The sequence below is a fragment of the Galeopterus variegatus genome, unplaced genomic scaffold (assembly GCF_000696425.1).
Source record: "Galeopterus variegatus unplaced genomic scaffold, G_variegatus-3.0.2 Scaffold2084, whole genome shotgun sequence".
NCBI lineage: Eukaryota > Metazoa > Chordata > Mammalia > Dermoptera > Cynocephalidae > Galeopterus > Galeopterus variegatus.
In genome coordinates this window covers 282,913-295,604 of record NW_007728195.1, presented here as the reverse complement: position 1 = coordinate 295,604, position 12,692 = coordinate 282,913, and the positions used below count along the sequence as shown (strand labels likewise).

General features: G+C 36.8%; 1 protein-coding gene across 1 annotated transcript in view; it reads right to left on the bottom strand.

Annotated features, from left to right (window-relative positions):
• GDAP2 (ganglioside induced differentiation associated protein 2) overlaps nt 1-12,692 on the bottom strand; it is a 68,394-nt gene that overhangs the window by 2,672 nt on the left and 53,030 nt on the right. The window contains exons 10-11 of the mRNA XM_008580418.1: nt 10,787-10,841; nt 3,284-3,427 (exon numbers count right to left, since the gene is read on the bottom strand). Coding sequence (XP_008578640.1) covers nt 3,284-3,427; nt 10,787-10,841 — 199 coding nt within the window. The remainder of the gene's footprint in view (nt 1-3,283; nt 3,428-10,786; nt 10,842-12,692) is intronic.

The following is a 12,692-nucleotide window of genomic DNA, read 5'->3' as shown; positions in this document are numbered from 1 at the left end:
TACCGGACCGGGGACCAGCAACGGGATTGCAACCCTCGTCGTTGCTCCCGTGCCTCGCTCAGCCAGTGAGCGGGAGCCGGTCTGTATGTGGGATCCGAACCCTCGGGCGCGCCGCCGCGCTTCCCAAGCGGCGCACTATCCAGTGCGCCACCGGGCCGGCCCAAAGGTCCCTTTTAATCCTATAAAATTTATGCTGCTATTCCAAGTCACATAAGTCTCAGAGAGAAGCCCTCTGAGGCTTGCTACCAACCAACACCACTTCACTCCTTCACCAAATAATCTACTACGTGCAAGGCACAACTGAATGTTATAATAAAATTAACCAACTCTGTACTCGTTTATTTTCTCCAATCATATTTTAATTTTTCCTAGCAAAGGAAAATGTTTCCTTACAAGGTAACATCCAACCACCTACTGGTATTTCAACTCAATGCCCACAGGGCACCTCAAGCCTAATATGTCACAAACTGAACATACTACCTGTCCCTTTCCCCCAATCCCTCAATGCTTTTCCTCCAAACTGCTGCTCTGGGGTGGTGGCAACACCATCCACGAGGTCTCACAAAACAGAAACTATCTTTCTGTTTGTTCCCTAATGGCTTCTTGGTCACCAAATGCTACAAATTTTATTTCCTAAAATGTCTATTTCTAAATATCTCTAACATCTTCAAATCCTTGCCATTAACACTATCACTGCCTCAGCTCTAGTCTCATTTCTCCTCTGGCCTCCACTAATAGACTCTTTGCCTATAGACATATCTCTCTCCAGTTATTTTCTCTGCTATTTTTATAGTTATTTTTATAAACAGGAATGTAACGGCAGTTCTCTCTTATGGAACATTCTCCACTAACTGGAAAGCCAAAATCCTGCAGTAAACCATGAAATTCCAGTACCCAGTGATCTGACCTTTGCCTGCCCCTTCCACATCATCTTGATACCCTCTTGGCAGTTCTCTCTTATGGAACATTCTCCACTAACTGGAAAGCCAAAATCCTGCAGTAAACCATAAAATTCCAGTACCCAGTGATCTGACCTTTGCCTGCCCCTTCCACATCATCTTGATACCCTCTTTGGTTTCTTCCCCATTTTTACACCTCTCTTTGGCCATCACGTATAGATGGTCTACTATCTCAATTTTAGAAAGCTCTAGTATAGATACAAAGATATGATCCAATGAGCCAAGTGTTAGATTATAGGTTATTCTATTTAATTTTGACTAATCACATTATTTTGCCCGTATTTGATATAAAGAAATATAGCATAAAGCTAAAACAAACATCCAAATAAGAAAAACAAAACACAAAAAACAAAAAACAAACAAACAAAAAAAGCAAGACCAACCTTGAGTGTGGTGGAGTTATAGTTGACATTTAATAAAAGCCTGATTTATAGGCCCTTAAGTATATAGAAAATGCTTTGGCTTGAAAAACGGCCCATTGGGTTTTCCAACCAACCATCCAACTTGTATATTTATGTCCCCAAAATAAATTATAAATCCAGGCACTAGCTTTGAGTTGTCATTCCAAATTTTTTGTATTAAAATGTTTTTTTAGTGACTTTCACATTTTGTGCTATCCACTGGTTTAGGTATTAAGAAGAGTGATCTGTAGTTGAAAGGAATAACAATAAGGCCATTTGTACTCTAGTGATCTGCAATAAATACAAAATGATGTTCTTTATTCCCTCCCGTATATTGAACAACCTTTGTATCTATGATCCAGCTGCTCCAATTGCAAATCTTTTCTGTGCAAAAGCCAAACGTGAAACTTTATTGGCCATTAGAACACAGTAAACATTTTGCTCTTCACATAAGGGAAACAGAAATCATAGCTGAAGTTAGAGAAATGTTAGAAAATGTTGTGGAATTTTCATTTTACTATATACGTGTTGCATAATAGAGAAGAATAATTCGTCTCAAACCCAATTTTACTTTCAAATATATTCTCTGCATAAAGATTAGTAATCAGCAACAGTTAAACAATGAGCTTGATGAGTTTTTGGTGAAGTATGTTACTTTTTTTTTTTAAATTACTAAGGTGATACTGTGAATACACACAATGGAATAGAACTTTGATGAAATTCTAGAGTAGTCCTTTGATTTGCACTTCAATAACAGATCCATAAATGCATCTGTAAGTAATACTAATATTAGTTGATGCTCTTAAAGACATTATACAAACTTTTAGAAAAATGAAACTTTTAGGAGAGTAAAGACTACTAAGATAGGTTACCTGATTTACAAGTAATGCTGAAAGCAGACAGAAATAGATTTTTCAGTTCTTTTTATGTACATGAAAGCCATTTGATCATTAGGAAATCAGGCAGAGGTATCTGTCTCAAATGTGGTAGAAAACTAACAATACAATCAAGGATTGGGGCCGGCCCGTGGCTCACTTGGGAGACTGTGGTGCTGATAACACCAAGGCCCCGGGTTCGGATCCCATATAGGGATGGCCGGTTCGCTCACTGGCTGAGCGTGGTGCTGACAACACCAAGTCAAGGGTTAAGATCCCCTTACCAGTCATCTTTTAAAAAATAAAAAAAAAAAAACAACAGTTTACAAATTTTAGGCGTTCTTTAGCTGTCCAAAAGCTGTCACTAAAAATCACATTACAAATATTTTACCTAAAAATTTCCAGATCTATTTGTTTTGAAACCTATATTTCTTAACTCTGAAAAATATACTGAGGAAAAACAAACAAAAAAGAGGTTTATCACCCAAAGAATAGTGCGTAATACTGGATATGAGATGCGGTAAGAAACAAAAGTTTTTGAAATATATATATGTATATATTCATATGTCATATGTAATCTTATATTAAATGAAAATACTCATGCTGTTAGTGTCAACTGAAGAATGTCTTAAACATGGAAATATTTCCTATGAATGAAAAATATCAAGTATCCTGAAAATGTTAAAATAAAAACCATATATATTATATAAAATATTTAGTAGCCTAAACATAAATAATTTACTTTTTACTTCTTACTCAAGCAATTAGAATTTTAATACAGATTTACATATGATTAAAATGATATAATAATAACCTTCAATAATAACAATTATATAATTTATCTGGGGAAAAAGCCTCTCTTGGGACAAAGCCTTTTCCTAAAGTTATTTTGGAAAAAGAATATTAGACGATATTATCAAGTTTACTAAAACATACTAGTTTACACTAACAATATCTTGTAATAACAGCATGTTGTGCTCATAGGCACTGCTCTCTGGAACAGTTAATATGGTACACCAGGTAAGAGAGAACTCCTGGTATTTCTTACCCTGGCATCGTATTCAAGGACAAAAGGGGGAAAGTCGATCTGTTCTGGTGATATGGCATTAAAGAGCTGGTGAAGGCTGTCCACATGGTGGATTTTATCCTTCAGTCCTGAGACAGAAAAGGTGGTGAAAAACCATGTTGATACCTGATTAATAGAAGAGAAAAAATAATTTAAGCCAGGGACCACATTTAGAAATACAAACATGATTTTAAAAATTTATACTAGATAAAAACTACATTTCAAAACCTAATAATAACCAGTGTTTTTCAAAGTACAGTTTGTAGTTCATCAGTGATTTATGCAATCAGTTTAGTAGATTATGAACAACATAAAAAAAGAAACTAGAATAACAATTATTAGGAACTGTAACATGAATGAGTTTTGTTTCATAAGTTTTTGTTTTTGCTATATGTATATATTACACATACTCCTTACAGTGGGTTGCAGTCAAACCGCTGCATTATTTGGTAGAATAATTGGTTCTCTGGTACTCTGAAAATGGTTATTATCTCCAAATCTCACAAACTCTTTTCAATTTTTTAGTTGACATGTGGCAGTCTCTTTCTTGAAGTCAATCAAAGTGAATTTCCATAGCTGTGGAGCCAGCTTTGCCCATTTCACTTTGCCACATGTAATGTCTAAAAAAGCTAATCTGCAAAATTTGTTGGTCCCCCAAAAAGAGCAAATTCATGACAGCAAACAATACCAACATAAGGTAGGTAATAGCTAGAACTTACAAATTATTTATCTATCCAAATTGGCAATCACTACTTAGTCCATGTTTGCCAACAGCTTACATAACATTTCTATGAGGTACGTATGATACTGTTGCTATCCCCATTTTATTTACACAAGGTAACATATGCATATAAGCTTTCAGTGCGCTGGAATAATATACTCCAAATTGGTACAAACTGGGTACATTATAAATACATGTCACTATGCATGCTTACCACTGATACTATCATTTTGTTAATTTCTCTTTGGTACTCTACCATGTTTTTCAGTGGCTGTTGTAAACCTTTCACATATTCCAAGCATCTACTATGACATATTTTCTTCACACTCACTTGTGAGAAAAGGCATGGAATAACAGAGACAACATTGAACCAAGTTATCTCTATCAGAATTCTGTTCAAATTCCCAGACTCAGTACAAGTGACATCTACATTATTTCTCCCTTGCAGCTCCAAACAGATTATCCCCTCTACTGAATTCTTACAACCTTATGTTTAGTCTCATTTATAGCACTTATTCCTATTCCTAGTATTTTGGTTACTTATATTCATTCCTATAATCTCTCTATTACCTAGGGATAATTACAGAACAACAGTCTAAAGTTTTTTTTTTGTCTTTTTTCCGTGTCCGGCAATGGATCGCAACCCTCAGTGTTGCCCCCGTTAGTCTAAAGTTTTTTTTTTTGTTTTTTTTTTTTGTCTTTTTTCCGTGTCCGGCAATGGATCGCAACCCTCAGTGTTGCCCCCGTACCGGACCGGGGACCGGCAACGGGATTGCAAGCCTCGGTGTTGCCCCCGCGCCTCGCTCAGCCAGTGAGAGGGAGCCGGTCTTGTATGTGGGATCCGAACCCTCGGACGGGAGCGCCGCCGCGCTTCCCAAGCGGCGCACTATCCAGTGCGCCACTGGGCCGGCCCAATAGTCTAAAGTTTTATAAGGTACAGACAGACCATGAGTTCTCAAGTATTTGTTAAAGAATGAATGCATCAATGAACTTTCAGAAAGAGAGAAAAGAAACTGTGGTTACTAGAGGTGGAAAAGGGAGGAGAGGGGGAGAGAGAAAGGGATTAATGAGGAATTGGTTAACTGACACAAAGAATGATTGTGTATTGTAATGATGAATAAGCTAACTATCCTGATCTAACCATCACAAATTGTACACAACTACTGAAAAATCAACATCGTACCCCACATGTATGTGTAACAAATTATTTAAAAAAAAAAAAAGAAAGAAAGAAAGAATGAATGAATGAATGAAGGCCTATTTTTAATTATTTTTATGGCCCAGATCACCATTCTATGTTGGCTACACTACCAATGATTGATATGAGGATATTTGAAAAAAATCATTTATTTGTATTACCTTTTAATTCTACTTTTCCATGATCTTTTTGTAGTACCCTTGTATAAGGCCTCAAATATTAACATTACCCTCTGTATCCTCTCCCCTCCCATTTTACCAGGTTTATGTGGAGGGGTGTAGTGGGGGGCAGGGAAAGCACTTGCCCTTTCTAGAACCAAGCAAGTTAATTTAAACAGTCACTGAATTACATACCAAAATCACTTTGTTTCTTTCTAGCACATCCTATTATATACATTATTGATACAAACTTCTATAATTTATACTAGTGAAAATTCCACATTAAGAGCTCCATAATTTATCACAGAGGTAGTAAGGACTACAAAGAGACCATGGACGTCTTAGAGATTCTAGAAAGAGCTTAAGAAAATCAGACTGTAGAGGCAGAACAGAGAAGAACCTCAAGGATGTGTTAGGAGATCTGTTTTTGCAAGGAGTCAAACATCCACTGATTATATACTGGGTACTAAGCACTGTACTGGGGTTGCAGGTGATAAAGGACAACAGCAGTATAGGCTTTCCTCTACAAGGGGCTTAGGTTCTAATAGAGGAGCTAGATAGTAAGTAAAAGAATAACTACCTAAAGCAAAACATGCTAACTGCAATGTATGTCCCAAGGGAAACATGTACATACCTATTATACTCAAGAAGCTGTGATACTTGGAAAAGGTATAAAATTATAAAGCTAGAAGAGACTACATAAGAAATTTTTGTGCCACTCTATCTTACCTCAGGACCTTCTTTACATGCTGCTTTTTAGCCCTGACTGAAGGAAAATGAAGGAGAACACATATTAAAGAGGGAGGCACTCTTGCTCTCCAGGACTTAGACTATGTCAGCAGAAATGCAAAAAGACTGGGTCAGCAAGAATTTGCAAGGCTAGGGCCGAGCCCGTGGCGCACTCGGGACAGTGCAGCGTTGGGAGTGCAGCAGCGGCAGCGTTCCCACCACGGGTTCGGATCCTATATAGGGATGACCAGTGCGCTCACTGGCTGAGAGCGGTGCAGCCGGTCTCAAAAAGGACAAAAAAAAAAAAAAAAAAAAGAATTTGCAAGGCTTAACTGCAACACAGACTTCCTATTGAGTTGCCTAGGAGACGGGGAGGTATGGGAGGGGCTCACAGCTGGCTAAAACATATATAATATATGCCTGTAGACAATAAAGTTGCTTAGTGAATGTGCTAAGTCCCAGAACTTTATGTCTGGTTTCTGGTTGCCCACCTCCCTAGGTGGCAGCCCCTAGCTCAAGGCGTGCCCTGAGCAACTCACCTCGCTGTACTCTCTTGGCAGGGCTACATGTGGCCCTGCTCCCTGGGGGACTTCCGTCAGAGGCTACGTGTAGTCCTGCCTCCTGAGACCCCCAGGACCAAGAGAAACATGCACCTGACATCCTTTTCCTCAATTCTTTGCCTGGCTAGTTGTCTTTCACAGCTCAGAGTAGAATTTGCCTCAGTGAAGAAGCTTTCTTTGTCCACCTTCCACCCAAGGCTGGAAATTCCTTCTAAGTGTACCAATAACACTGTGTTTACTCATACTATTGCATGATAATTAACATTCTGTATTGTATTATCTAATTCTCTAAATAGACTGTAAATTACCCCATGCAGGGACTGTCTTATTCAATTCCATATTCATAGAATCTAACTAATGCCCAACATAAAGTAAGGAACTCAGTGTTTGCTGAAAGAATTAACAAATGAATGAATAGGAGTTTGTGGACTTACTTTAACTCTATTAGGAATGGTCTAATATTCCTTCATTCTACAATAAAAATTGTACTTCAATCTGGGCCTCAGTTTCTCCATCTATAAAATGAAAAAGTTACACACAAATGATTTTTAAGGTCCCTCTTAGTTATACAATTCTATGACAGGACTCTTGAATACACTGCACTATATTGGCATGGTGGGGTGGTGGTGGTAAGGACCGAGAAGAGGTTAGGCTGGGGAAGAACAGGCAGTGATCTTAGGAATACAATCCTTGAAAAAGAAACACAGTTCTCTGTCACATTTCTTCCATTATATCTTTTACATCCTCCAGATGCTAGCAGGAGAAAATTACTCAAAGTGGACAGAAATGGAACCCGGTTAAAAGTTTTCTGTTCTGGGAGACTGAATAGCATGGTCTTCACTCTTTTTTTTTCATTTTAGTTTTATACAGCTTAGCTTTAAATTTTCAATTGCTTATAACATGAGTTAAAAATATATTGGGCCGGCCCGGTGGCGCACTCGGTAGAGTGCGGCGCTTGGAAGCGCAGCTGCGCTCCTGACGAGGGTTCGGATCCCATATAGAGACCAGTCCGCTCACTGGTTGAGCGCGGTGCGGGTGCGACACTGAGGGTTGCGATCCTGTTGCAAGTCGCGGTACGGGCACGACACTGAGGGTTGCGATCCCGTTACCGGTCACGAAAAAAAAAAAAAAAAAGACAAAAAATATACATTAATTTAGGTAAACCTGCATTTCTTAGTGTCTACTATCTACTATACTAAAAAACTGAAGAAAATAAAAAATTTGAAAGAGGACTGTTGACATTTTCTGAATGCTACATACTTCTTCACCCAATTATTCACAAATGCAAAGCCAAGAACATAGGATCACCAAACAATATAAACTAGAAAAAGACTGTTCACACATGTACACACAAGTAATCTGCTAGAGCCTGAATCAACGGTGGGTTTAAATTCTATTACTTTGCATTCTATTAGTAAACTTCAAAGAAGAAAATGAGTAGTGATTTATGCAAGCAGTCAATTTTTCATTACTTTGGGTGGAGTGGCCTGGAAAAGATCTGAGGGGTATGGAAATCATAACAGTGTGATTTGACTGTTTTATTATCCCTTGATTTCATCTCATTATAATTACAAACACTCCATTTAGAGTTTTGATTTAGTATAAAATAATTGTGGATTTTATTACACATGGGTTTTATTCTCTCAATCTTCTATCATTTTCCCTATTCCTCCAAATTATGAAGAGGTAACATAATGTCTTTTACTTTGTACATCTGGTCTTCGGCCTCTGCCCCAACCCACATTTGCACTGACTCTTATCTGAAGCAGTTCCAGTGGCTCAGACCCTGAACTTTCTGCTAATGTCTATCTCTTGTCACAGGAAGGATAGCTATTTATTGACTTTTGAAGTGTGGGGCAAGGAGGGGTTAAAATTAGATTTTAGCAAACAGTGGCCACATATTTTTGTAAACCTGCTATAAAGGAACACTCTTCTGATAAGTTTGAATTTGTGACAGAGACAAAAAATTAATTTTTCCCCAGTTTTAAAAAAACATTTTACTATGAAAATGTTCAAACATACACTAAAGTTGAAAGAACACTGGTCTAGCCACCACTCAACTATCAACATTTTCCTTATATTTTCTTTATCATATATCTATCTTGTCCTCTATCCATCTATCAATTCATCTTACTTTTCTGCAGCAATTCAAAGCAGATTGCAGACATTAGTAAACTTTTCCCAAATACAGCATTCATATCTTTAACTAAAGTTCAATATTTATTAATTTCTATGCTATAAGATTTATATTCAATGAAATGCACAGATTTTAAGTATACATTTGCTGTTTAGACAAATTCACATACCTGTATAAACAAAACTCCCATTAAGGTATAAAACATTTTCATTACCCCAGAAAGCTCCCTCATACCCCTCCCTTCATGTTCTACTCCCCAAAAACATTTTCGATTTTTGTTCTTCCATGGATTAGTTTTGCCTGCGCTAGAGCCTCATATAAATAGAGTCAATACACTATGACTCTATTATGTCAGGCCTTTTTCACTCAGCATAATGTTTTTAAGATTCATCTGTGCTATTTTGTGTTATCAGTAGTATATTCCTTTTTATTGCTAAGTCAATGTTCCATTGCAAGGATATACTAGAGTTTAATTGTTCATAATCCTACTGACAAACACCTGAGCTGTTTCCAGTCTTTGGTTATTATAAATGAAGCTGCTATGAACATTCTTATTTTGTGGGGATATGTTTTCATTTCATGTGGGTAAATACCTAGTGGTGAAGTTGCTGGCAGTGGAAGACACTTCATCAGCAGTTCAGTATACAGGTCTAAAGCCTAGGAATCATGATGATGATAGCTATCATTTATCGAGTGCTTATTCCATGTCAGGTTCTAATAACCCTACGAGGTAGGTGCTATTATTATTCCCATTTTATAGACGATGAAATTAAAGCACAGAGAGATGACATTACTTGCCTTGAAGATAAATTGGTAACTGGTAGTGCTGGGATTAGAACACAGGTTACCTGAATCTCAAAACCATACTTCTAAACACTAGGATTTACTCCCTCCCAAGATATATATTTGGAGACTGCATATATGAGGATACTTCAAAAATTTTGTGGAAAAATAGAATTTTCTGAAGACCCTTCATATTTTGGAGACTTGTTGAAGACATGGGAATGAGAAAAGGTACAGAATAAAAGATGAGATCAAAGCACTTGGGAACACTAACATTCAAAGGAGAAGCAGAGAAAGAGGGGTCCACAAAGGATACTGAGAAGGAGCAGCTAGAAGTAGGAGCGAAAGCAAGCAAGATAAGTTTGAAAGAAGCCTAGACAAAGTAATTCAAGGAAGAAGTGATCAACTGTGTTTAAGCCTATAAGGAAAGCAGGTAACATAAAGACTGAAGTGTCTACTGGATTTAGTAACAAAGATTACTGGTGATTTTGATGTGAACAGCTTCAGTTTGCATATCAGGATTAGAACCAGACTGGAGTAATTTCAAGTGTATGAGAAATGGAGATAGTGAGCATAGAACATACATCACACTAAAGAAATTTTGGTTGTTAAGGGGAGAAGAGAGGAGCAGGTGTCTCAGCATGTTTAGAAGTTGATGATTTAGATCCAGCAAAGTGGGAGAGGAGAAAGTTGCTAACTGCTGAAGAGATATTCCTGAGGAAATAGCAATAAACTCTGAAGTTACGAGTGTAGGCTCTGGGATTAAAATGCCTAGATTCAAATCCAGCCTTTGCTACTTACTGTTGGATACCTTGGGAAAGTTCCTTAGTCCCTCTAAGCATCAATTACCTGAAAATGGGAATACTACTACTATCTACTTCACAGGTATATTGTAAGGCAGAGAAGGAAAGTATATTCTGTACCAATAGCGCAAGCAAGGCCCAGATGAACAAAGAGCACGAAGGGGCAAGGACTAAGAGGCTAATGTCTTATAAGGGTTGCCCACAAAGATACTGGAGCATATATATATAACCAAAACATTAGGACCACAACACAGGATCACTTAAAAAAGATAGGCAAATGAAGAAATAAACAGTCACAATGGTGACAGCAACAATTAAGATGTCAAAATATATCTTAATATTGTGTATATGCAAGGCATTTAAATTCAAAATTTAGCCAAAAGAAAAATATTGTACCTTTGAACGAAATGTTGGATGAACAAAATAAACAGCCTTCAAATTCCTCTTGTACCTGATTCAAAAAAACACACAAAAAGGGTCAATATGTCATGCCTAAAACCAATCACCCTTATAGATAATTAACTCTTTGCTTTAGTATATAAACATATTCACAGAGGAAACAAATGGTTTTAAAAGCAGTGCTAGTTTATGTATTGAATTTTAGGTGAAATGTCAAAACCAATTCAGAGAATGTTTCATTATTTAAAATACCTGTTTTACAGGAGATATTAAGAATTTCTGTCAGCTGTGAGAGTCACCTAAAGGCAGGACAAAGTTAGGTAAATTCATATTTGACAAACAAATTTATTGTGTATCATTTCTTTACATGGTGCTAGAATCTCTGGGATCAGGTGTATAAATTAAACAACAGTAAAACCACTAAAAATTATAGAAAAAATAAGAAACTAAGTTTCAATGGTCATATTACAACAGAGTTTACTATGTCTCGGAAATTGTATGAGGGCCTTCTACTTAATTCTCATAACACCTGCATGAGCTGAGTACTATTATTGCCTCTATTTTAACCCTCCCGAAGTCATCCAGCCATCAAGTGGTTCAGCCAGAAATTGAACCCAGGCATTATGGCTCCAGAACCATATTCTTATCCATTATTCTATCTAGCCTTTCTAGGTGTGCCGGAGATTTTTTTCAGCAGTTAAATAATCACCATTGGGTCCCATGAGGTTCTTTGGAAAGAACTTCAGAAAAATAGTACAAACTCTTCATTTCACAGTTGAGGCCTGTTACAAGTTAAAAAGCTGGTTAGCAGTAGAAGCAGAATAACAGTGGAGTGAAGCTTTCTTAAACATATACAACCCACACTCAGAGCAAGCTATAAAGGTTTCTATTGCATAATGAAACCTTTAATATTCCTAATTAAGATGAGGTTTAATGGGAGGAATAAGATGGTTTGGAAATTTATGATAATTTGTTTTCTTTGTACCCTAATTATAAAATGGGTTTTTCAGTGCAATCCATAAAGACATTGTAACGCTACAAATAACAAAACAACTACCAGGAATGTATATTTAGGAAATACATTAATGATAAAAAACTTAAAGCATTACATTTGGTCTTTGTTGCAGTGGGTGTGATATTTTTAGGTTAAAATTTCCATATGTACCTCAAGGGAAATATTGTTTAATGAAAATAATTTTTTAGCTCCTAGTCAATAGCCTGAGTTCAATTCCAAATTCTGCATTTACTGCTGTGAGATTCTGGGCAACATACTTCACCTTTCAGAATGTCTATATTCTCCTATCTTTCAAATGTAGCTAAGATCTTTCCTAACAAACTCCTCGGTCACTGGATCAAATTACATAATGTTTATAAATGTATTTTTTGTTTTTTTTTTGTGTGTGTGGCTGGTCGGTATGAGGCTCTGAACCCACGAAATTGGTGTTATAAGGCTGCACTCTAAACAACTAAACTAATCAGCCAGGTTTTCCTAACAAACTCCTTGGTCACTGGATCAAATTACATAATGTTTATAAATGTATTTTTTGTTTTTTTTGTGTGTGTGTGGCTGGTCGGTATGAGGATCTGAACCCACGAAATTGGTGTTATAAGGCTGCACTCTAAACAACTAAACTAATCAGCCAGGCTATAAATGTATTTTGATAATTGTAACATGCCGTATAAAATAGAAGGTAGTATTTGTTATTTCATATACAAATATTGGTAATGGCCTCAAACCTTCTCCTAAGTGTTTAAGAGTGGGAGAAAGTTTGCATACAAATTTACTTCAATGTAAAATAAGTTTGAGTTAAGGAGAGCCTCCTATGATTAAAATATCTAATCTATATATAAAAAGAATCTTTGTTAGATGAAATATTCTTTCACAGAATACACAGTAATGTAT